The 27818-nt window shown below is 35.6% G+C and overlaps 1 protein-coding gene across 3 annotated transcripts in view; it reads right to left on the reverse strand.

The window, feature by feature from the left end:
- Positions 1 to 4552: 4552 nt before the first annotated feature.
- The window catches only part of NUDCD1 (NudC domain containing 1), a 108297-nt gene continuing 85031 nt past the window's right edge, over positions 4553 to 27818 (reverse strand). For all 3 annotated transcript variants that reach the window (XM_020970303.2, XM_020970295.2, XM_020970312.2), the window contains exons 9-10: positions 11050 to 11209; positions 4553 to 7565 (exon numbers count right to left, since the gene is read on the reverse strand). In XM_020970303.2, coding sequence (XP_020825962.1) covers positions 7273 to 7565; positions 11050 to 11209 — 453 coding nt within the window. In that variant the 3' untranslated portion in view covers positions 4553 to 7272. The remainder of the gene's footprint in view (positions 7566 to 11049; positions 11210 to 27818) is intronic.

Raw genomic sequence — 27818 nt, forward strand, 5'->3', positions numbered from 1 at the left:
CTTGATCTCATGTGTATAATGTCCTTATAAACTAATTATATGTATTCATACCAGCAGCAGCTCATATTTCTACAAGCATGTTAAGATTTACAAAGCACTTTCCTCAAGACTCTGTAAGTAGTAACTTCTTCAAATGAAGAAACTGAGGCGAATGTCAAGTGACTTGCTCATGATCACAAGCCAAGTAAGTTTCAGAACCAAATAATGAAAGTCTTCTGATTCCAACTCTAGCACTTTCTACTGCACTACACACTCACACACACACACACACACACACACACACACACACACACACACACGAATACTACTGACCTTTGCTTTCATTTCTATAAATAGGTGTGAATTAAAGGATCAATAAAGAAAATATGGGAACTGACAGTCCCCTTCCCATGGCTAACAGTAAGACAATTCAGTACAGGACACAAAACATAATAAATAAACTTAAGCCAAATCCAACTTTTCACAAAATATAAAACCAAAAAAGTACATTCATATTTATTTGAATATAAATGATTTAATAGTTAGTAAAGTCAGCCTCATATAATTAAGAACGACTAAAAACCCGGGACTACAAAATTTACATTGGTTCTTTCAAGACTGCTTCTTCATATACACACATATATACATATATATGTGTGTATATGTATACACACATGTATATGGACAGCAAGTGAGAGAGTGTGAGCATGAGCGTACAAGCAACTATTTGGGAAGGACCACAAGCTACTAACTGACTTTAGTTTAATGTTAAACTAGTGTTTTAAATTTTTCTTTGTATGTTTAGGCTTGGTATAAGCAAATTGTAGCACACTGGCCTCCATTCTTCATGGCTTTACACATACACACACACACAATTTTTTCTTCCTTGTTCATCTCTCCCCTGCCTATGAAAAATATACCTAATTTCCCAGGCCTTTCAAATAAAAAGAGGCCAAGATCAGTTCTTTTAGGCCCAACTTCTAAATTCCAATTGGACCTGCCATGATAACTGTCTGGTCCTGGTCAGGTTCAGCAAGTCCCTATTTTCACTGCTGGTTGCTATTTTTGATTACTAAAAATGTTCAAATGAGGTTTCGGCTGAATAAAAATTAAAACAGTTTTACACCTGTAACACTTTAAACAATTATAAATTATCAGAAATGTCACTTAAAAGGCATAATCATGCTCCTGATGTACTTGATTTAAAGCTAAGTTGTGTTGATTGTAAATCAGCAGACACACAGTTCAAGATTTCAAAACTAAACTAAACTAAACTAAAAGGGCTGGAGAGCTATAGCATGTCTTGTTAGATGCGAGGAAGAGGGCCAGTTATTTCAAGGTCTATCCCTCTTTTCTCCTAAATTATGAGATTGTTTGTTCAAATGTTTACCAAACCTAACAAACGAATCGATCGTATGTAGTGCTAATCTCACTAATGGCAAATTTCAAGTACAATAAGCAATTTTCATAGTGATTATATTGGTAGACCATGTTGAGCAGAAGTTTGGGGATTCCTGACCCCAGAACCAAGAAATGGCAAATCTGTCGTTCAGCCTAGTGGTTTAAGGTCGATCTGCTAACATAATAAAAGTGAGACTAGGAAATAGGGTCTAATCATGTTAAAATTCCCTCCTTATTTGTACAATGGAAAATGAAAAATGTTCATTTTGTAATAGAAGCCAATCTTAAATTCATTAAAGCCTCCAATGAAGTCTTCTCATTCTTTACGTGTTTTACAGGCTCAAGTATAATGATTTCCATCAAATTTCTGTACTACCAAAGGGGAACAATGAGGTAATGGAGAGATACAATATTGACTGTGAGCAGGTTGCAACACATTAAAAAATGAAGAGTGGCCTAAAAGAGATCATTAGAGAAATGTAGGACCAGAAGAAGGGGTGGGCAAGCCCAAGGGATTATCACTGGATAGGCAGTATATGCCCATTACTCATGTATCAAGAGATACAGATGAAGGCCCTCAGCAAGTTAGATACCCACAATGATTATTAAAGAAGCTGTGGGAGTAAGACCAGTATAATACAATTTGCTTACACCAACCTTAAATATACAAACAAAAATTTAAGATACTAATTTAACATTGAAGTCACTTAGTAGCTTGAAGTCCTTAGTAGTTTGTCCTCCATCAACATTAATAAGTGAAGTTTAAGGGTTGGATAAAAACTGAAGATACCCTCAAAATGTCTAGAGAAATCAAAGAAGGGCCTTGAGCATGCCAGTTAGACCCCTTGTGCTAAACTCTTTGGATGATACGGAAGTGACATATAGAAGAGACACATAGGGATGGGTAGTGACATGTATCATTAGAAGGGACTCCTGAATTAATGAGATCATAGATCCATCTGTGTGTCTGAGTATCTGATTTTCTCTGAAGCACTATTGGGATAATTTTCTGAATACACAGATAATGTTATGAATAAATGGTGTTTATCATTACTTAAGGTTTGAGTTTTCAAGGCTAGTATTTTACAAGTTAATATTTTCTTTTAGATATAAAATCCCTGCAATTTGGGTAATTAGCCTCCAAAGAGTAAATGAGAAGATGTCATTCAAACAGCCAAACTTCTTACAGGTCTAACTGAGAAAAAGGTAAACAAATTTGACCATTCAAAAATGTTTATCAAAAGTACAAATTATAAACATCTAGGTACAACTGGATATCTTCCTTACTAATCTTTGATTTGTAAATTAATCTTTAGTCTATATTTGTTTTCCCTTAGGTGTTAAGTAGAACTAATAGCAGATCATTCCTGATTCCACTATTCAGATTCTAATTTGTCTTATCCATGTATAAAGTCAAAGTTTTTGCTTACCATACATAGAACATATGTGCTGGGTGCTGGGCCTGGAGTCAGAAAGACCTGAGTTCATATCCAGCCTCAGACATTTACTATGTGACTCTGGGCAAGCCACTTAACCTCTGCCTGCCTCAATTTCCTCAACTGTAAAATGGAAATATCACCTACCTCCCTGGGCTGAGGAACAAACATACTTGTAAAGCTCTTAGCACAGTGTGTGGCACATACAAGGTACTTAATAAATGCTTAGTTCTTTCCTTACTCCTAGATATCCCATTTGTCCCATTAAAACCCTTGATTGAAGCTTTTCTTCTGGCATCCACTTTACCTTAAACTTTTTATCTTGAAAGAAAAAACCTGACAACTTCCCACTTACATCTTATGGAGACAAAGACTTCCTTATTTCCTTTACCTATGCTTCTTTTCTTTCCTCATTGGCTAGCAGAGAAAGCAGGGTGGTGGGGATTAAGCATGCAGAAGGTGGCCTTTTTAAAACCCATCTTTTTCTAATCAAATATGACATTCTCAGGTACTTTACTAACTTGTTCCAAATTTTCTTCTATTAATCATTTGGAAAACTATAAATTGGTCCTATTATCAAGAATTCTTACACACTTACACATCACATAGAATTAACCCCTGAAATATAAACTTCCCTAATACACAATTTGAAGTGGTGATAATTCCTTTTTACAGTAATTTAAAAAAGATTTTTAAAGGTGGTAAAAAGATTTTGAAATGGACATAAAGTAATTTGTTATAACAAAAGCAGTGTCTTACCAGTAGTACCTTATGAAATCCTTTGAGTGTTTTGTGACAAACGTATACTATACAGAGTTATCTAGTGTTTTCCTTCTGTTACCTATTTGGTGGGTTCCTGGAACCAGCAAGCAGAGTGGGAGTAGCAACTGATGGGCATAGTTAGGAGAACAAGGTTTGATTTCTAACTCTACTCTTGCCAGTCATGTAACTCTGAGCTTCAGTTTACACATCTGGAAATGGAGATAATAATATTTACATTATCTATCAGTAGTATGGAAACAAAGCTAATCTGACTGTCCCCACTGTGAAGGTATTGGCACTTTTTTGTTATTGTTGCTTTTAGTCATGCTGACTTTTCATGACCCCAGTGGGGTTTTCTTGGCAAAGATGCTGGAGTAGTTTGTCATTTCCTTCTCCAGGGTCCCCAGTTTACAGTTAAGGAAAAAGAAGTAAAAAGAGGTTAAGTGACTTTCCCAGGGTTACACAGCTAGTAAGTTTCTCAGACTGGATTTGAACTCAGGTCTTCCTGACTCCAGGCCCACTCTATCTACTGAGCCACCTAGCTTTAAATGTGAGTTGTTACTATTATTTATAAATACAAGTTTTCTTTAAAAATCAATTTCTAATTTGCCTTAGCATAGAGACAAATTTTTAGCTTACAAAGCAATATAACATCTAGTATTGAAGGAGGAGGAACAAAATAAAATGCTTATTTAGTAAATAAGTTTTCCGTGGATTTGAAATACGGAAAAAGAAATACACCCAGACATGTACATACAGCCACACTTATATTTCCCTTCATAATTTGGCTATATTGTTAATGACCTAATAATTGTATAAGGTAGGCCCCCACACACTGTACAACTGAATCAAGCAGATAAACTACTGGCTTTTAGTCATGAGTTGACGCTCAACTCTTTTTAGTTTACACACACACACACACACACACACACACACATACATTTTTTTAAATCAGAAAAAGTCAGGGAGGATAGTTTAAAGTTGAAATGAAGAATTTATTAAACTATATTTATTTGTTACAGCAATAATTCTTTCATTTAAGAAGCTGACAGTTCATTTTTTCATGTTTTTATGCAGTCACAAAATTGAGGATCAGATTTTTTAATATTTTAAAAAAATGTTAATATTTACTGATGTTTTGGTTTTACATCACCTTTCTTCCTGATATCCCTCTCCCCTCAGTGCCACAGAACCATGCCTTGTAACAAAGAATAAAAAAGAGAGGGGAAAAATAAAGCAGTTCAATAAACCAATTAACACATCAACCAAGCCTGAGAGATTATGCATTATTCCATACATAATAGACCATTTCTACAAAGAAAGAAGAAAGATAGGGAAGGAGGCGAATTTTCACATTCCTTCTTTAGGGTTTGTTTGGTCAGTGTAATTACATAGTATTCGGTTTCTTTTTCATTTATGTTCTTTCCATTTACACTTTAATAGTTATGTGTACACTGTTTTCTCAGTTCTGTTCACCTCATTTTGCATGAGTTCCTACAGTCCTTCCATGCTTCTTTGAATTCTTCATATTCATCACTTCTTATGGTGCAGTAATATCCCATTATTTGCATATACCACAAACTGTATAGGTTTTTTCAATTTGTTTGCTTATTTTTGCTTTAGCAAAACGTGATCCTATAAATACTTTGGTGTATATAGGGCCTTCTTTTCTGTTTCTAACCTCCTTGGAGTATGTGTAAAACACACAAACACAAACACACACATAGAGTCGTGTATACACCCACTTGTAGGATCTTTCTGTCAAAGGGTGTAGACATTTTAGTCACTTCTTTTTAGCATAATTCTAAACTGCTTTCCAGAATGTTTAGACCAACAGAAAGCTCCACAGTGTACCTGTCACTATAGTCCCTCCGACACTGACTACTCCATCTTTTATCAACTCTGCCAATTTTCTGGCCATGAAGTAAATTCAGAGTTGCTTGATGAGTATTTCTCTTATTAATGCTTAGTAGCAATCTTTCATACAGCGGTTGGTAGTTTTCAATTCTTTTGAGATGTTTTGTTTGTATTCTTTGACCCAGCATAAATTGGAAATAGATTTTGGTCTCATTTATTATTTCCCTATCATTAGGCCATTACTGAACTATAAAATTATCAAGAAAAAAATCATATTAAACTGTCACTTGGGATGGCAATAGGTACAAAAAGACAAATATATAGGAAAGATGTGACACAGAAGGAAGACAATTCCTTCTGTCACCACTATTTAATAAATTCCAAATACCAGATCAGTTAACAACATTATTTGTATTTGCTAGTGTATTTAATATAGTAAAGTTACATCTATGGTTCTATGTTAGGGATTAAGGGTCAGTGACAGTAGGTTTGAGAACACAATAAAGGGAAAGGAGAACCAAATCACTGCAATGCATAAAATATGATCAACTAAATAAGACTAGTCAGTATTAAAAGAACGGCTTCAAGCATTTGTAAAACCATCTGGGGATAAATATTAAACTCTTCTGACTATCATTGGGGCAGAAGGAAGAATGAACAGAAGTTGTAGAGGGAGAGATTTAGGCTGGAAGTATGGACTTCTTGGGCATGTTGTAGAAAGGATTCTTGCTTAAGTGTGGGGTATTCTAGAATATCTCTGATGTCCCTTTCAATTCAAAGATTCTGTGGTTCTGTATGTACAAGGACAACAAATACTTCACATTTGATACTAAGTTTTTTCCCTAAAACATAACTGGCATGACTAGAAGTTTTCAACTGAATTTCAGTCAATTTATAAAAAAATTTATTAAAAGAAGAAAATCAATTAAGATCTGAAAAAAACTATAAATACGAATGTACTTAATCCACACGTATAAATATATATGAAATTAATTTGTTAAGTATCTTACAAGTACCTGTGTAACATAAGGGAAACACTATATTAATTTAAAAGGTCAAAATAATTATTCTGAAAATATTTTTATTTTAATTTTAACAGGCTTATACAGGCTTATATGTTCAAACGAGGCTAACAAACTTAACACATGTAATGATATTATTTTACCTGTATAAATATGTAATGTCATAGTAGGTCTTTATGCACAGTGAAACATATAGCCAAAAGAAAGATGATTTTCTAAAAATAAAAGGGGATAATAAAGTAATCTGAGGCAAAAAAAAAAAGACAAAGGAGAAACCAAAAACAGGTCTTAAGTTCTTCTATCAATGAGTTAATGACTACCCAGACGCAGTATTTTCTTTCCCCTCATCTTCGCAGATTCAAGTATTATATTCAAACCTTTAAACAAATGTTAATGCCTATATTCCAGAATGTAGCAAATTGTACCAATATACAAAGGGAATGTAGTAAATATTTTTATTGGGTAAATACTGCCTGGTACAACTGCATACAAAAAGATCTGATTTTGGCCTCAGTTTTTTTTTTAAACAAATCAAAACAACAAAAATATATATGTATATATTATTCATATTCTTGCATTTTCTATTAAGGTCATTTCTCTTTAAAGTTGTAACTAACACTGGAGCTGAAACACTAGATACAATTTTCAGATAGCTAAAAATCTACTGATTACAGTGAAGAAATCCTTTTAAAAAATAAAACTAGATACAGTATAATTTTTTTACATTAAAATCAACAGTATTCAGTTTAACTTCTCAGCCTTGTAGATACTTCTCAACTTCTCTCAAGTATAGAGAAGTTAGCATGTTGGCATCATTAATTATCTATATTTACCTTTATTAAAAAGAGGTTTTTTGTAGTAAGGACAAATAATCTCTCATTTGTAGCTTGAAACCCCAAAATAGGATCGTTAGTTTCCAGGCTGGCTACCTGCTGCTTAGCAACCTGCCCAACTTGCCTTCCCTCCTTTCTGTTATACAACACAGTGGACATGGCTGTGGGCTGACGATAGATGAACACTCGACGCAGGCACTCACAAAGGGCAGCGTAGGAGTAATTGGGGGCACAAGCAAAAAACTTCTTGTCTCTCTTCGATGCTTGGACATAGCCTGCCAAAATCAAACGCAGACAAATAAAAAAATTGTATACGAGAGCTTTAAAATTTTGTCCACAAATTAAAATACAAAATGCTGAAATAATGGGCAAAAGGCACAAACACATGACAACCGAGCTTTACTTCACTCTACAGTCACTGCAGCAAGCTCACCTCCTCAACTCAGCTGAAAAACAAAGTTTCAGCTCCCCAAACAGGAAGCCTTAACCCACTAAGTGAAGTCAGTTTTGTTTTTAAAATTGCTAATTATTTTAAAATCTGTAGAGGACAAAAGTAAATTTGATACAAAGAGTATTATAATTAAAAGAAAGTTGTGAGTTATACATAAGTGAGTTATCCATAAATGACAGAGGTAGGGACAGTCTAAATCCACTAGAGATAAGTCTGACATTAAAATGTCTACCTAATATGTTTATATTCAGTACAAGTATGTTACTTTTAATAAGAATCACAGTCTTGCTCAAAATCTTACAATCTGTTGTTCACTTAAATAAAATTACCAAGCTTCCTGAGCTTTCTTTCTACTGAAAGAACATTAGGTTTGGAGGCAAAGGATCAGCCTTCTACCAGCCCAGTTTTGGCATGACTTCGGCCAAGTTATTTGACCTCTTCAGGCCCCAGTTTCTTTATCCACAAAATGTGGAGGTTGGGCTAGATGAGTTATGAGATTGCTTAACATATGATTTATGATCCTATATTATCTAAGCCCTTTATCTCCAGATATACATTCAAAATTCATTTGTTAAACAGGAAAGTAACCTAACAAATTTCACTACGATTATATTCAGTAATCTCAAAATACACCTCTCCCATCAAATAACTGGCAAATTTACTCATATCCTTTATTTCTCATAATTCCATAAGACCACAATGTAAAACTGTGCCAGGGATGTGCGTGCATATGTATGAAATATGGCCCCCAGATATGTAGTAATATACAGTATACCTTTTTATATGCCTAAAATGGTGTTCTACTTATAAGTAAAATCAACGTCATAATGCAATTTACTACAAAGCAAAATAATATTAACAAACTGTTAAGAGCTAATAATAAGTTAACATTTATGTAGAACTTTAAGTTTTGGAAAGTACTTCACATATCTTATCTCATGTGGTCATCACAACACTGTAACATAGATGCTGCATTTTAGTTTCACCCCTGCTTCCTTGCAAGTCTCAGCTCAAATCCCACCCTCTTAGGACTTTTCCCAGTCTCCTCAGATGTCAGTGCCTCACTCTCTAAGACAGCCTCATATCCACATTGTATATATCTTGTAAAATGTGAGTTCCTTGACGTCAGGGGCTACTTTTTACCCTTTTTTTATGTACCCAGTTCTTAGCACAATACCTAATACAAAGTAAGAAATTAATAAATGCTTTTTGATTGATTTGGCAGGTGGAGTTCCATTTTACTGATGAAGAAACTGAGGCTGAGGGAGGTTAAATGGCTTCCTCTGGGTCACATGCTAGTGTCTGAGGTAGGATCTGAACCCAGATCAATGCAGAAACTATATACTCAATTTCAAAATTATAACCAATTAGCATAACAACTGAAAAGGAAATACTTAAAATGTTGCTATTTATTCATCTGAATATGTTAAAAGAACACATTCAGATGAACAGACAAAATACTCAACATTTATTTGTATTTACTCTCAAAAACAAGAAGTAGGAATTCTCAATTAGAATATAATTACTGGAGTCCTCAACACTGCAGATTAAAAATATGAAGATTGGTAGAAAAGAGGTCTCGCCAAGGTATGAAGAAGTGAAATAAATACTCTAGAGAGATGAATACTTGCTACCTATTTCTATTTAAAAGTTATAATATGAATTAGCCAACCCTAAATTAGGGAGAGTGAGGTACAATGGAAGTGTGCATACGGAAGAGTTAGAGTTGGAAGATTTCAACCTGAAGCTGTGAAACTAAGTCTAACACAAAATTCAAAATGTATACATGCTGTGGCCTAATTTCCTATTGCAATATGCTTCTGTATCTCAACAAGCTAACTAGACTGTGGTCAGAGAATCATATTATAGAAGATTAAGGAGGTGATAGTCCCACTGCATTATGACCTAGTCAGCGTATTGTGTTCAATTCTAGGTACCACATTTTAGGAAGGACTTTGATAGAGTGCCCAGAGAAGGGCCAAATAGGGTGGTAAAAAGCATTGAATTATGCCACCTGAGGATCAGCAGAAGGAACTGGGGGTTTTCAGCCCATTATCTTTTTTTAAGGAAGCAGGTTTTGGGGAAAAGAGCAAGACAGTTTTCCTCGGGTATCTGGTGTTGACAGATGGAGAAAGGATCAGACATTCTGATTGTTCTCAGAGTAAAAAACTAAGAGCATGAGCAGAAGTGACAAAGAGGCAGATTTAGCCTTGATTTAAGAAAAATTTCCTAAATAATTTAAAGTATAGAAAGATGGAATGGATAGCCTCTAGACAGTTAATTCTCTTTCACCAAAAGTCTTCAGAACAAAGCTAGATGACCACTTCTTGGGTATCTTGTAGAGCAGATTCTTTTCCAAGTATGGCTTGAACTAAAAGGTCTTACAAGTCTCTTTGAAGTCAGAGATTCTGTGAAATAATATTAAGTTATTTCAACAAATAAATGTAGGTAATTAATAAAAAACTTTCTCCTCCAAAAATGTCACTATATTTCAAAAGAAAGTCAATTATTTTAAAGTTCTAAAATAATGTATGTGACAATATTTCTAAGTCCTAATTTAAAAGATTACATTTTCATTTAATGTACAGCTTAAATTTAATTTCTATTTTGGTCAACTGATTTTATTATGATTATGAGAGACAGTATGGGACAGAGAGGGCTAACTTTAGGATCAAGAAGATTTGGGTTGAAGTGCTGCTTCTGTCACATACTAGCTGTACGACCATGGGCTAGTCACTTAATCCTTGAGAGACTCTCTAAGACTGTAAATCCCAGATGAATTGCAGTTCTACAATGGTGATGGGAATTTCCCTATCAAGAGTTCTGCATATCAATGACATCATGGCCCTATAAGTGCCTTCATTGTTTCAGTACTTGTCACAGGAAAAAGAAAGGGGGGCGATTCATGATATTTATCATGCTAGGGCATCTCTATAATCTCTAATATTACTCCTAAGGACCCTAAATAAAAATCATATAGAGGAGTAACAATTCTTTTATTCTATATTACGTAAATTATATCATTTCACTGGAATAACTGAATGAATAACTAGAATGATTCATGTGATTAGTTAAGATTTCTACTTAAATTTATCTTGTGTACAAGCATAGAGGTTATTCCTACTGTTATAATGTTAAAAATCATTTACCATTTTACAATAAACCAAATTATAGTACAGATCAATTGAAATATAATTAGTACAGTCCAAGAAAGGTTAAAAAAAGAAATGACATAAAATAAAATAAAAATATTGATGAGTATGATTTCTGATAGAATGGAAAATATTATCAAACTGCTCATTTCATACCTAAAGCATTGAAAGTTGCAATATGCTCCCACATTTCATCTTGCTGGCTGGAGTGAGGTTGCCAAAGTAGGGCATCTACGTCATGACGCAAACAGAAACAGGGCATTTCTTTGGGGTCCACTAAGACTGAAAAAAGGTACTGGTTGCTTCCAAGATTCACCTAAAAAAACCCCAAAAATAATGGCAATTATTTGATCTGAAAGCAAAACGTAAGAAAAAAGAAAGATAACAGTAGCAACATAACCCTCATCAATACATGATAATTTCCTCAAAATAATTTGATTTTTTTGTAATCATAACATATATTCTTTAAGCATATAGAATACATATTCTAAGTAGTAATATTTATAATCCAATCAAGTTTATTTGCCAAAATAATAATTTATGTATTAATATATGTGATATCACCATTAAATTTTAGAAGAATCTAACTGCATTAATACTTCTATTATAAAAAATGATAGGTTGATTATACACTTTCTCAAAAACTTCACTATCAGAAGCAGGACTAAATAGGTGGCACTGATAAACATTTGAGAACAGACAAGATCAGATGTGCTAGAAAATATAAAATTTTCATCTGGGTAGCACTGGGAAGGTTTGGATAAAGGGCTGTTCCCTGTATCTGTTAGGAAAATTTAGTGGTGAGTGGGATAAGAAAAAAGGGTCTTGGTTAAGGAAGTTTGTTTGTAGATCTTTGGGCTCTAAGGCTTGGAAAATGTCATTGATCGAGGAAAACAAGCTTCTCTGCCTCAGTAGCTCCTGAGAACAGGCCACAAGAAGGATAGGTTGTTGGTTAATCTCTAGGGGTGAGGGAAGTGGGAATGGGGAGATGTTTGTATCAAGGACCCTTTTGGCAGTCTGGTGAAACCTACAGACCCCTTAATACAAAAGTTATGAAGGAAACCAACCAGCTAGGTGGCACAGTGGATAGAGTGCTGGACCTAGAGTCAGAAAGAGTTGAGTTCAAATTTGGTCTCACACACAGCACACTAGCTGTGTGACTCCTTTTGCCTCAGTTTCCTCAACTATAAAATGGGGATAACAATAATAGCATCTACCTCTCAAGATTGTTTTGAGGATCAAATGAAAAAATAGTTGTAAAGCACTTAGCATAGTGCCTGGTACATAGTAGACAACTATATAAATGCTTGTTTCCCTCTCCTACCATCCCCTATACTGACGCAGTTATTTACAAAAGAAAAATCTTTTTTTAAGTTCACAGACCCTAGATTAAAAATTCCTGCAACTACAGGCATTAAGCACTTAAACTTGGATTTGGCGAGAAAAGTTAATGCTGAAGAGAAGGGCACAGAAAAAAGAGGCTAAGGATCAAGACAGAAAAGTATAGAGACTTCACAATTTTGCCTATAGCTGGCTGGACCTATTACTTGCTTTTAAAAGGGTACAGTTAAAATGAATCTGTGCTGCTGGGTTTGCACAAGGCCACAAAAATGGAGAGGCAGCCTGACAGGCAAAAGCTAGGCTTTGAATGACCCTAGACAAGTCACCTTACTAGTCAGTGCTCCAGGCAACTTCCTACAACCAGAAGCTTCAGAAAAAGTGAAGATCTATATTTTCATTTGGGAGTACCCTTTATCAATGAAATCACAGGGCCAGGCCCTGGCCCTATCACATCATTACAAAACCTGTATACTGCATGGTTTATGAAATAAAATAAAATGAAAACATGCAAAAATATTAAGTGCCAATGATGTTAGGAGCTGAGGCATCAAATTTAAATAAAAATATTGCTTCTATGCTGAAGAGTTTATAGAATCAGAGGTTTAATGAAGGAGGTGACATTTAAGACTAAAGACTTTCCTATGAGATATTATTATATGCATATTTCAAAGTTCCTTAATGACTAGATGAACTATTTGGTATAAGAAAAGTAAAAATATGTTACATGGACTATTAATTTTTTTTTGCTATTTCTACAAAAACTAATCTGCTATGAAATTTGGTCTCTGGGGCTATTTTAATATCTTCTAAGTAGCTGAGGAATTTGTAAGGTAAAAATCTGGTAAGTTCTCCAGAAAAAAACAAAAACAAATCAGTAGAGAATTAGCTACTGGGAAAGTTTACAGACCAAGTAAAAGAGATGGCTCTTCTACCTTTCTGCTCCTCTCTTCAGGAAATTCAGATTATAAATGATCTGGTAGTAAAAAATTATTACTTAAAACATGTAGAAATCAGATGGAGCCAAGATAGCAGAGTGCAAGCTGGGACTCAGCTGAATTCCCCCAACATTCCCCTCCAAAGGACTTTAAAATAACACATCAAATCAAATTTTGGAGTGGCACAGCCAAAAAAAGGTCAGAAGGAGACATTTTTCCCAGGCTCAGACAACTTAAGAAGTCCAAAGGAGAAGTCTGTAATGCCAGGGCAGGCAGAGGTCAGGAGCAAGGCAGGACTTGAAGGTGGCTGAGACAGCGACAGCAGCAGCAGCAGCAGCAGCAGCAGCAGCTTTGGGAGCTTTTAGCCCAGAGATGGTAAGGGGCTCAAATAACTGTTCAGAAAGAGATTACAAGGTACAGCTGGTGCTGATCGGCAACTTTATTACCTATAAATATTCCTAGATTGCAGTTCCAGGAAGGAGAGGAGCATTTGTAATCAGTCACAAGGGAACAAGAGCACTGGTCAGAATTTCAGAGCCAAGAGGAAAACAAGTATTTGTGGAGCAGGGGCCTTTCCTGGGTAAAACCAGAGCACTGACTATATCTCTCCCATAATACACCACCTTAGAAGCACCAAAAATTGCAGACTCCAGATGGCAGAGTGGGTCAGAAAATTCCAAGCTCTCCAAACTTCCTCCACAAACAGACAAGGTACATGCTATTTAGTGTACAGTTTTAGTGTAGTGTTCATATCACAAAGAGTTTCAAAGGTACACATATACAATTTATTTTTTCCCTTTAAAAAAAAAGGATGTAACTTTAAGGATGAAAGTGGGAGGGAAGAAGAGGAATACAATTATGTTTCAATTAAGATTTAGATTCTTTCAACATATCTCATGGACATTCTCATTCTTGGCTTGATATCATTCAGCCGCTAAGATTACTCATAAAGCCCTTTTCTCCCGCTGCTACAGTTCAAAGATTAAATCCTCCCTTAATGTGCTGTTGTGGCCATTTCATTCAGAGAAGAATCTTCTAGGTTTTTAAGGGAAAATTTGTAAATGGTTAATAAATTTGTCAGATTTTCAAAGGACAGTAGCAATATGTAACTTATCAGGAGAATAATAGCTGTTAAAGTATTTGAAGGACTAAGATGTGGAAAGGGGATAGAATTATTCTATTTGGTTCTAGAGGGCAGAACTAGAAGCAACAAATGGAAATGGTGAAGGAGCAAATTTAGGTCTGAGGTAAGGAAAATTACATAATTAATATGATATAAAATCATAATATTATGCAAAAGAAGAATGGATTGTCTTAAGAGGCAGTGAGCTCTGCCTCATTTAAGCAAAGTCTGGAGGATGATCTCATCAAGTCTAATGTATAGGAGAATAATATCTCAGTTACGAGATACAACAGATGGTGCTAAGATCTCCTCCAACTCTGAATTTCTTTGGTTCTGTAATACTCAATTGTTAAGGACCAATGAAAATTTAAGAAGCACACAGAGACATATTGCACCTTAGAGTTGGAAAAGATCATAGAGGCTCTATGGTTCAATCCATACCTAAATAAGAAAACTTCTACAGTATCTCAAAAAGCAGTCATGGAGTTTCTGCTTGGATCTTCTCTATTACAACTGCAAACACATTTTGTGAGCATACATTCTCTTGTTTAATGTTTTACTTCATATTTATGATCGGAGAGTAGTTAACAGGGTCAAAAAATCAATAGCGGTTTTGATGTATGGCTGGGAGACACTCTGTTAGAAGAGGGAAGCATATAAATAAGGCAGCATTTTGCTCTACCAAACACAAGTCAGCAGTGTGACCTGTCAGCAAAAAAAGCTCACGTGGACTGAATCAAGAGGTATTGTCATGATATGGAAAAAGGATTAAACTTATTGTAATAGGTGGTAGAGGGCCAAACTATGTTCAATGAGTGGAAGACGCAAAGAGGAAAATTTAAGCTTGAAAAACTTTCTAACAATTACAGTCATCCAGAAATTAAATAGGCTGCCATGAGAGGTAACAGATTCTGCTTCAATGGAGGTCTTCAAGCACAAGCTAAATGACTACTGAGTATGTTTTATTTGGGTAGGCAGAACCAGGAGCAATGGTCAGAAATGGTAAAAAAGGAAAATTTTGGGTGGATGTTAGGGAAAACGTCCTAACTTCTAGAGTTATCCAGAACTGAAATAAACTACCTGGGAAAGTAAAGAGTTCTGCTTTATTAGAGGTTTGTTCTAGCAAGGAAGTAACAGCTTGGCAGATAAGGAAGACAGGAAGGAGAAGGGCAAAACTATTCAAAAAAAAAAGGCAGTTTTTGGTCACTGAAGGTAGGGGAAAAGAGACATATATTTCTAAAAAGGACCTAAGAAAATATTGTTAATGTACATAGAAATAACCTTGACCTATCAAGGAAAGGCTAAATTTCATTTTGAATTATTTGATTTAAGAAGAAAAGATTACATAATATATGAGTAAGATGATTTCCATCAAAAATGGTTAAAATAAAGTTTTTGGATTTCAAGGACTAAATTTAAGCAAAGTTCACTTATATATAATAATATTGTCCAATGCCAAATAAGCATCTCTCTCTGTCTCTCTCTCTCTCTCTCTCACTCTCTCTCTTTTAAAAGCAGATTTATAATTACACTAGTTTGAGAACTCCCAGTGAAAGACTTCCCCTACAGATGAAGATAGACACTGTTTCTACACCTTGGAGTCTTAGTTATCTAGAGCCCTGAGAAGTTCATCAACTTGTCCAGAGTTACAGCAGAGTATCTCAAAGGCAGGACTTCAAGGTAAGTTTTCCTAACACTGAGAATAGCTGTCCCATACACTATGCTGTGTAATGACACATTTATACAGCTTTACAAATTAATATTACAAACCCCTTCCACTACCACCATTTTTTTATAGATGAGGAAAAGGGTTTCCAAGTAGTTAAATGCCTTGCCCAAGGTCACATAACTGAAGGTTCAGAGCCAATGTTCAAACATGGCCAGGACTCTAGTGACCAAGTCCAATGCTCTTTCCTCCACACTAGGACACTTCTCTATAAATTCTTTTTCTACTTCCTGTGCACAGCCTGTCACTCACTCGTGGCTTCTCTTTACCCACTTCTATCTCTTAGAATCCCTTGATCCATTCAAAGCTAAGCTCAAGTATCACTTCCTTTACTAGGCCTCTTCAGATTCTCCACCCTAGTCTACTTTATATATTTATTCTGTATTGACTGCTCTGTGTCTGTTTCTTTACGAAAGGGAGTGATTTATTTTTTGTTTGTATTGCCAGTATTTAACAGTGCCTGGCACAGAGTAGTGTCTCAATGCTTACTGACTACAATAATTTAAACCAATCAGCAGATTTCTCATATTTGTTGAGCTTTTTTAAAAAACATGTTGCCAAGAAGTTTCCAAAATTTCAAAATTTACCATTTTCCAGTGCAAAAACAAATATTTCATCATTTCTATACTGGTACTTGTTACAGACATAGTCATCAATGATTTAAGGACCACAGAATATGATTACAATAAAATATTCCTAGAAAAGATTTGGAAAATTCATTTCAAGTTGTCAATGTTCTTTTTGTAGCCTACTTAACAATTAAGGACTAAGAAGATTAAATGTCAAAGTAAAGACATTTTGCCAACCTTTCTTTTGTTCATTGCTACTATCAAATTAAAATTAAACACAAAAAGTGTTCCAGTTTCACAAAATGTGAAATGGTATAATTTCTTTGTGTATATAAAATTAAAGTATTCTTGTTGTAGATTTTCCAGGAGCAGAAGACAGCCAGAAAGTTAGAATCTTAGGAAAAGAAAATTTTCAATTCCATGTTCATCTTCTAAAATTCACTGTCAAATTTTAATTATTCACAGACATATGGCAAGAGAACCCAGGACAACCTATATACATGGTCACCCACATAACAACAGGAATCATCCAAATTTATTTCCATTGATATTTACTTCCCCTGAAATTATGACACATATATAAACCTATGTGTTCATACATACATGTGTATGTATACACACATTTATAATGTGTATATGAACACACAACTATTAAAAATAAAGACTGAACCACAGTGTCCTAGGTCAATTTAGAACTGTGATTTCATTAGTATGGTTATTACCTCTATTTATATTGATCACAACTTCATTTTTTATCTTGTGAAATTCTTATCCATGTCTCTGGGTAAATTCTCCATAGAGAATCTAACATGTATCAATGTATCAATGTCTCTCTATTGTCATTTATTCTTTCCATGACCATTACATCTTCTTTTCTGATCTATTTATCAGAAATGGTCTTTTATTCCCCTCATCTTGGACAAGTTATCTCTGATAGCATGTGTGGCCAATCATTTGAGATCATGCTCCTTGAATCACAGTCATATAGCATTAATGGGAGTTACTGGTGCTAGAGACAAATTTTTGAGGAATTACCAGAAGTATTGTACATATTATTCAAATGTAATATCAACCCAATATTCTCTTGTTTCTGGGCTCAGTTCATTGTCTATCTAGTGTCTCTGTCTCTTTCTCTGTCTCTCTCTCTCTCTCTCACACACACACACACACACACACACACACACACACACACACAGAGTAAACTGCAAACCTAAAAGCATGTCACATTCTTGGCAGTAGGTTTTTTATTTGTAAATTCACTGTCCAATGTTAGGCCACACTTTCTTTAAAAAGTTTTTTACGCACATTTACGATACCTCCCTCAGACTGCCTTCCAAACATGGGGAACAGTTTGTGGAAAGGCATGCAGACAGGGTATGCTATGCTTCCTGAATGGAGAACAACAACAAGCAGGCCATATGGCTGGAACACAGTTTTATGGGGGTGAACAAGATAGAAATGTGAAATATCTGGAAAAACTTATTGAAACCAAATTATGTAGGACTTTAAAATGCCAAATAGTGGAACTTGTATTTTATCCTAGAGGCCCAATGAGTTTATCGACAAAAACAGAAGAGATAGAGAATGATGATTAGAGGGGATGGAAGATCAAGTGAAAGGTTTTTTTGAGAATGGGGTAGATGTGTGTAGGCATGCGTGTAGGCAACAGGGATTGACAGACTGAAGATAAATGAGAGTGAGGAGATCGTGTGGAACAGAAATGCTTCTACCAGTAATGGGGTTTGACTTAGCAAGGTGTGAGATGGAGGTGAAGGAAGACATAGTGACGGAAGGCATCTGAGTAATGAGAGGAGGTGGGCAAAAGAGAGATCTTGGCAAATGGTCTCAATTTTTTCAGTAAAATATAAGGTAACATTTTCAGTTGAGAAAGTGGAAAGAGAATAAGCCACATAATGTCTGAGGAGGGATGAAAAGGTTTTGAAAAGCTGCTGTGGAGAATGGGATACTGACTTGAAAAGGGAGGTATAGAAAGTGTCAGTAGGTATGTTGAAATCCCCTATTTTGCAGGCAGGAGCTGGGGAGGAGTGAAAGACAGTAAACTATGTACCAAACTCATTGAGGAAGGCAGGGGAGTATCCTAGAGGTCAGTAGACCATAGCCACAAAGTAGAAGATGTGAACTGCATGAACTTCAAAGGAGGAGAAGTTACTAAGTAATGGAGGCAGAGGGAGAACCTAGAAGTGGCAATTGAGAGCAAGGAGTATTCTAATTCCCTTGTCTTGACCAGTGCGCTGAAAGAAAAAGAGAAGAATCGGATCTCAGTAACTGTGAGAAGACAGGAGTGGAATAGGAAAAGATTTATCATGAAGGCAAGTTTATTGCTTATGGAACTGGCATTCCAGAGGGCTCAGTGGAAGAAGTAAGTAGGTTTGGCTGGGACTTTGGGGTGACAGGATTGAAGGGGATGGGAATAAAGAATCAGATTGTAGAGGATGGGATTTAGATGATGACCTACAGGGGTTCAGAATCTCTGGGATGTATAGGGTATGTCCATGAGTGAATATAATTAATCATATAATGAAAGGTGCTTCTCCTCTTCCTAGCAAAGGCTGGACATCAAGCAGGAGACACTTGTAGCACAAGACAGAAGGCTTACAGTCAAATAGAAGGCCCCAATTTCTCCTTTCCTTTTCTCTCTGTAGACTGGAGATCAGGCAGGAGACATAGCATAGCATGAAAGGTGTAAGGTGGTCGGAGATTAAAGTGTACCTCACCTTACCTCTTCACATAGAAATCAGAGATCAGACAGGAGTGTATGAAAAATGCATGTTGCAATGTGGTCTGTGCTGACTAGGCAGCCCACTGTGTTAGTCTATTAGTAATTTTGATTCCAACAAGAAATGATGGTCTTCAATTCTTAGCTATATTGCATCATAAGGAAAATATTCTTAGACACTGAATTTAGCAAAAGAGACAAGTGTACTAATATCAGACTGGGCCCTGATCTGAATAAGAAGAGTTTAATTTGGGAAAGTACTTAATCTTTTCAGTGATCCTAAAACGGTCTCTTTTGCTAAATTCAATGTCTAAAAATATTTTCCTCATGATACAATAGAGCAAAAAAATCATAAACCATCATTTCTTGTTAGAATCAAAATAACAAAGGATAAGACACACTAGATGAACAGGCTGCTCTATTAACATACACAGTAGAATATGACTAGGGGTTGTTTTATTTTTTTAATTAAATGGCTTTTATGTAGAAGGCATTCAATATACATTAAATTGGTTCAATATTTAAAAGGAAGAGAGAAAAGACTCAAGTACGAATATTTATGGAAGACATTGGCAAAAGTCAAATAGGATGAAGAAGCAAGGAGGAGTTTATGGCTATCTACAGAATTGGAGCAAGTAATTACACTGATAAAATCATATAGCCAAAGTATTAAAAAGCTTCAATATTAATAGTGATACCATTAAAACTGTGGTGCTTTATTTTTATGTACCAACATAGGTAAGTTCTAATTCTATTTAATTACTTCCAAAACTTTCTTTTAAAAAGGTTTAGCTAGTTGGTGACTTCAGACCTTTCCTTCAAATATAACTTAAGAAAATGGGTAAAATTATGTCTTTCCAATTCCAGGCACTATACTGATTTAAAATGATAAATTACAATTTTTTATTAGTTATACTCTCTTGCTTCTATCACTGTTTTCTTTAGAACTCTCAGGTGAAAATCATTATTTCTGGCAATTTTTTTAGCTGTTCCATCACTTCTATTTTTGATACTGCTTTCTTTTTTGACAGTACATTTAATAAAGTATTTCATATCTTCCAGAGTTCAGATTGATGCAAATAAATCATTAATCTATTCCGTACTTGCCTTCTCTTTCCTGAGTTGAACTTTGTACCACCCCAGTGATTTTCTAGACCTGATTTTATATTTATTTTGTGCTGGATAATTCTGTTAATATTTATTTTTCTACTACATTTTATTTTTCTTTTAATACCTATTGCCTAAAGGCCATGCTACATATTTGATTTTCCTTTTAAAAAGATTATTATTTTTTGGGAATCCTACCATTAGACAAGAATTCTGAACTTCTGATTTCTCTCCTCATTCTTAGACAGTACAGCCACCTAAATTTGTTATTACCTAAGTGATGAAAAGTCACACTCAGTACATCAATTGTGTCAGGAATTGTGCTAAGCACTAAGGACACAAAGAAAGGTAAAAACACGACCCCTATTCTTAAGGAGTTCACAAGCTAAAGACAACATGCAAACAACTACGGATACACAGCAAATCTACAACATAAGTGGAAAGTAATCTTAGAAGCTAAGCAGTAACAAGTGGAGGGGAGAGGGAAGATATAAAAACCTTTCTGCAGAAAGCAGCATTTCAGCTAAGTCTTTGAGCCAGGGAAGCTAGGAGTTGGGAAGTAAGAAAGATAAAAATTAAAGGCATGTGTGACAGCCAGTGCAAAAGCACAGGGCCAGGACAGGAAAGGTCATGTATGAAGAACAGCAGGTAGGCTGTCCTTATAGATATGAACTTTTACTCCCCCACATCCCTCTCATTTTTCTTTCCTAAAAATAAAAATCTGAGTTTAACATTTCCTACAGGCTCAATCTTCTCTCCTTTAAATTTTTTTTAGGTTCTTCAATTTTATTTTACTTTTTGTGTGTAAAATATTACTTATTTGTAGCTTCCAACATTCACTTTCATAAGATTTTGATTTCCAAACTTTCCCCTTTCCTTCTCCCCCCTCCTCAAGAGGGAATGCAAAAGGGGAAAACTACAAGAAAGAAAAAACCAAGAAAAGAGAGAGAGAGAATGAATAGTATGCTTTAATCTGCATTCAGACTCCATAGTTCTTTCTCTGGATATGGATAGCATTTTTTATCAAGAGTCTTTTGGAATTGTCTGAGATAATTGCATTTGCTGTGAAGAGCTAAATTGGTCTAAGTTGCATCACCTCAATTTCCAATTCTTTGCCATCACAGAAAGAGCTGCTATAAGTGTTTTTGTACATGCGGCTCCTTTTCCCTTTTTTAGATCTCTCTGGGATATAGACCTAGTAGTGGTATTGCTGGATCAAAGGATATGCATAGTTTTACAGCCCTTTGAGCACAGTTCCAAATTACTCTCCAGAATGGTTGGATCAGTTCACAATTCCACCAACAATGCATTAGTGTTCCAATTTTCCCAAACTTCTCTAACACTTATAATTTTCCTGTTTCGTCACATTAACCAAGCTGATAGCTGTGAGGTGGTACCTCAGAGTTGTTTTAGTTTGCATTTCTCTAATCAATAGTGATCTAGGGCATTTTTTCATGTGACTATAGATAGCTTTAATTTCTTCATCTGAAAACTGCCTGTTCATATCCTCTGACCGTTTATCAACTGCTCCCCTTTAAATCTCAGGTGTGAGAAATTTACTGTGGTTTTTGTCTTTCTATTTTATGAGCTACAAGACATTTTGGCTCAAATTAGAAAAAAGAGACATAAAATTTTTGATGCTTTGGGAAGCAAGGCAAAATTACCTGGTTAATATTTATTAATTCTTTCTTACACTTTTCAGTATAAAATCTCACTCTCTGAACCTTTCATATTTCTTTTTTTTCTTTTTTGGCAATTGGGGTTAAGTGACTTGCCCAGGGTCACAAAGCTAGTGAGTGTCAAGTATTTGGTCTGAGACCGCATTTGAACTCTAGTGCTCCTGACTTTATCCACTGTGCCACCTAGCTGCCCTAAACTTTTATATTTCAAGAAACTTCATTAACTTAAAATAAACACTTCCCAAACTATTATAAAATTATATACTGAAGCAGTACCAATTGATTTCTTTTTACCTTGTGGAAAAGATGAACAAATGTGGGTGACTTGATAGTTCAACTGGATGAATTTGGAACTGGCTGAATGACTGGGCACAAGAAGGAATCACTACTGATTCTATACCACCCTGGAAGATCTCCAGTGAAAAGCCTCAGGAATCTGTACTTAAGACTTGTGTTGTTAAACATTTTTAAAAATCATTCCTAAAAAGTATAAACGGTGCTCTTATCAAACTGGCAAATGACAGAAAGTTAAGGTATATAGCTAACACAATGGATGTCAGGTACAAGTAAATCAAAACAAGATGAGGTTGACTCTAATGAGTCTAATGACTCTAATATCCAAAAAGTGTTGCACCTGAGTTCCAGACATTAGCTTCAGAAGGACAAGATGGGGGACACATTCAGAAAAGGGGCAGGTGAGGTAACAAGCACTTATTAAGTACCTACAATGTGCCAAGAAAAGCACTTTATACATACTATCTCATTTGATACTCACAACAACCCTGGAAGGTCCTGGCAAATCGTAGACACTTAATAAATGTTTGTTGATTGAGGTAAGTACTGCTATTATCCCCATCTTACAAGTGAGGAAACTGAGGCAGAAGAGGCCAAGTAACTTGCCCAGGATCATACAGCTAGTAAGTATCTGAAATCATACTTGAATTCAGGCCCACCTGACTCTATCCACTCCCATCTAAGTCATTTGAAAAAAAATTAGTGAATAACATGCTCAACATGAGTCATGAGTGACTCATACTGTGATACAGCATCCAAAAAGTTAAGGGGATCACAGCCTTCTTAAAAAAAGCATTGCTTATAAGACTGAGGAAGTGACAATTCTGCTATACTCCACAACCACAAATGGAAGTACTGAGCTCAGCTCTAGGCACCACACCAAAAAAGACACTGATAAACCAAAGAATATTTAGGAGAAAGGGTAACCAGGATCGGAAAATGGCTTTGGGGAATGTCAAATAAGAAATGGTTCAAAAACTAGGGATGATTATTCTGAAGAAGAGGAGAGATTAGGAGCAGGAGAAGGGAAGGGTAGAGCATGGGGGAGAACGTGAAAGCTGCCTTTAAGTAAAGGATTATCACACTGAAGAGCAGTTGGAGAGACTTGTTCTACTTGGCCCTTAAGTGCAGGACCAAGAGCAGAAGACGGAAGTTTCACAGAGGTAAATTTAGAATATAAAGGGTTGAAATCAAGAAAGACTTCACAGCTATTCCATAATGGAATGTGCTGCCTCAGTACAAAGTGGGCTCCCTCTAATTAGGGGTCTTTCAACAGAGGCTTGCGCCCAGTCAGCTATATTGTAGTTTATTCTTTTGGGAGGCAGTTAGGCTTCTTAGATGTTAAAGTTCCTTCCTTAGATTTTCTGATCGTAAAGCAGTAGGCTATGCAGAATAATCAGAATAAGCAAGTTAAAAATATTCAAACTGATTTAGTCAATCTTTTCAACTCATCTTCAGGCCTATTCAGGGGACCTTCAATCTTTTCTCTTAAAGACCATTTGTATGACAACTTCTAAAAATGTCAATAGTTGTTAAGTAGCATTTTGAAATTGTGAATCTATTTTTATCTACAAAGAAAGTACAGAATATGAAGAATTACTGCTCAATAAATATATACGAATTCATGTCAGGTTATGTTCGCACCATATAGTCTTCTCTTTATGGAGGAAATATTTTCACTACCAACATTAATAAAAATTTTTGTAGTTTTCTTAAATACCTATGACCACCAATCATGTATACACATGTATACAATTAGCTACCAGTTCAATGACCAAAAAACTAAAGAAAGATAAATAGTAACACAACTAACACGTCCACTGGTAAAAGACCACGTTGATTGCATAAATGCAGGTATCTGGAGCCTGTGCCTCTAAGATGCTCCCTTATTTATTATGCATTTTATGTACAGATTTTATTTCTGAACACAACTTTCTTTTTATTATACATTATACTACTTTAATTTTGTAAAAAAAAATCATGCTACTTATCATCTACTGAATATAAAATTGAATGTATTTTTTTGTCTCTCCCTAGCTAGTTCAATTAGCAATTTAATTATTCTGAATGTAGATAAGTTTAAAAAATATAATCATACCCCCCAAAATCTAAAGAATAATTATATTTAATTGACGATACCATTAAGATGGATGCAAGATTTAATCCTAGCCCCCTTGCTCTTTCTTTCCTATTTCTTTATTTCTTTCTCAGAATAACTAAAAACTAAATAGGATTTAACCACCCTTGAGCCTTCTTCCTATTAAGCTTGGGGGTTGGGAGAAAAATATTTTTCTTAAGAGTGATTTTTTCCTAAACTAAAATTATAAAAGTAAATCAATTAAAACATTTATTAAGTGCTGATTACATGCCAGACACTGTACTAAATGCTGGGGATACAAAAAGAGATAAGACATAGTCTCTGCTCACAAAGACGCTCACGATCTAATGCAACACATAAGCAAATCTACAAATAAAGCGTACACAGTACATAAGAAATAATAACAGAGGGAAGGCACTAGAATTAAAAGCGAGTAGGAAAGGCTTCCCGTAGAAGGTGGGATTTTAGTTGGGGCTTAAAGGATGCCAAGGAAGTCAATAATAAGAGTTGAAGAAGGAGAAGCATTTCATGCATGGGAGATAGCCATAGAAAATGCCTGGAAGGAAGAGTTGGCATGTCTTGTTTGCAAAACAGCCAAGAGGCCAGTGTCACTGGATTGAAGAGTACATGGCAGGGACTAAGGTATAAGAAAACTGGAAAGGTAGGAGGGGGGGCTTATTTATGAAGGGTTTTGAATGCCAAGCAGAGGATTTTGTATGTATTCTTGGAGACAGGCAATAAGAAGCCAGTGGAGTTTATTGAGAAAGGGGGGTGGGGGGAATGCATAGTCAGACCTGAACTTTAGGAAAATCACTTTGGTGGCAGAATGGAATATGGATTAGAGCACGGAAACACCTGAGGTAATCACCCTCAGTAGCAGATGATTGCAAGAAAAATCAAATCCAAATACCAACCCAACAGAATATACATATAAGTTATGTTTATTCATTCAGTCATGTCCAACTCTTTGTGACCCAGTGGACCACAGCATGCCAATACTGCCCAAGGGGGTTTCTTGGCAAAGATACTGGAGTGGTTTGCCATTTCCTTCTTCAACAGATTAAGGCAAACAGAAGTTAAGTAACTTTCCCAGGATCACACAATAGTAAGTGTATGAGGCCAGATTTTAACTCAGGTCTCCCTGACTCTAGGCCCAGTGTTCTATCCACTGAGCCATCTAGCTGCATCAAGTTATGTTTACAGACACCACCAAAATATTTGTGAACAAATAATATGAATAATGATAATGCCATATTTACATAGCTCTTTAAGATTTATAAGACTCACGAAAATCTTTGATGTAGGTAATGAAAGTATTATTACTATTCCCATTTCAGAGTTGAGGAAACAGAGGCTCAGCTCATAGACATTAAATGTCTTCCCCAGGTTCACACACCTAATGTGTCAGTGCTGGGATTCAAATTCAGGTCTTATGATATAAAGTCTAGTGCTCCTACAATTTTGTCAAGAATGAAGAATAAAGAATTATTTAAAATCAAAACTCTAAGGAGCAAAGGCAAAAACAGACATTCCTTCCTTTTACTGTTTAGGCAGCACAGCGTAGCAAATACAGTGCCAATCCCGGAGCCAGGCAGACCTGGGTTCCAATCCTGCTTCTGATACACAGTTGCTGTGTGACCCTGAGTAAATAATTCTCAGTACTCTAGGCAACTCTTTAAGACTAAAAGTTGCAGAGATGATTTTGGTCTACGTTGGGAGCACACAGTTTCTTCACCTAGAAAGTCTTTTTATCAGCTGTATCACAGTATCTCTCTAAATAAGTTAGCCCTGAAAATTAAAATTCTGCACCTGTGGCATCACAAAAAAACCCACCAAACCAAAAAAAAAACCCAGAAATTTTCCCTCCAGGAGAAAAAATATCATCATGTTCAGAGTCAGAATGTAAGGCTTAATCTCAGGTGTACTGAGTATGCTGAAAGTGTTCATTGCATGATTCTTTTTATCTCCCTAACTGGTAAACCAGGACCAAATAAATGCCAACTTGATCCTTTTAAGTATCCTTTGTTGGAATATCATCCACAGGGTCACAAAGTCAATATATGTGGCAGGGAAGTCTGAGCTCACATTCTTGGCTCTGAGGCCACCCCTCTATCCATTTTGATATACTGCTTCTTAGAAAGAACCACTCAATCTCATCCAAAATAGAACTCATTCCCCCTTTTCCCTCCCAACCTTCCCTTATTTTAACTTTCCATTGATGGGCAATACCATCTATTCAGTCATCTAAGAGTCTGCAATCTCCAAGTCCTCTTTATCTGTTCATTCTCCCTAATTCTCAAAGCCAATTAAGTTACCAAGTCTTATCTGTCCTGTCTCTACATTATCTCTCCCATCCAGTATCTCCACTCACAAGCCCACCTTCCAGCTTCAGACTCTCAACACCTCTCTCCTTGTCACAGCACCCTAACTGGTCTCCTTGCCTCCAGCCTCTTCCCTCTCTAATTCATCATACACAATACGTCTAAAGCATAGGGATGATTATATAACTTTAAGAAACTAATGGCTCAAGCATAAACTCCTCTGTTTAGCAGATAAAGCCTTTCACAATCTGGCTCTGCACTACCTTTATAATTATACCTAACTCCTCCTCACAAACTCTTTTCCAGGCAAATAAGCCTTCTTGCTTTTCTCAAACATGACATCAGATAGCCTATCTCTGTGCCTTTGCCCAATCTGTGTCACATGCCTAGTATGCTTTCTCTTTCCACTTTTGTGTCTTAGGCTAAAGAGCCAACCTCCGACATGAGGTCTTTTCTCATCTTTCCAATGGCTAATGCTACCCACTCAAAAAAATACATACAGGTTGTATCTGTTTTCTATACATACATTTTTAATCTGTTAATCTATGTATATATCTATTTTCCACAAAAAATGGAAGCTCCTTGAAGGCAAGCAGTATTTTATTTTTGCCTTTTTATCTCCAACACCAACAATGCCGAACACATAGTAGGTACTTTTAATAAATGTTACTGATTAGTTGATAGCTAGACTGCTGTGTGGCAATCACGTAACGCACAAAAAAAAGGCATTATTAAAATAAGGCAAGTTAAAAGTTACCTAGAAAATTGTTTTTTTTTAAACTGAGTATCACTTGGTCCTGCCACCAGATAGTAGTTTGATCAAAATGTGCTAGAATTTGGAAACCCTAAAACTCTAACAATTTGTTTGCTTAATAAAACTGCAGGTTTTTGGTGAATAAGGCTCAATATAAATGAATTACAAAAAGAAACTGGCAGTTGTTGCATATTTGATGAAGTTTTAACAAAAAAAATTATTTTAAAATTCAAAGCATCAA

This window comes from Phascolarctos cinereus, unplaced genomic scaffold (assembly GCF_003287225.1).
Source record: "Phascolarctos cinereus isolate Bilbo 61053 unplaced genomic scaffold, phaCin_HiC Scaffold_4;HRSCAF=312, whole genome shotgun sequence".
Classification (NCBI taxonomy): Eukaryota; Metazoa; Chordata; class Mammalia; order Diprotodontia; family Phascolarctidae; genus Phascolarctos; species Phascolarctos cinereus.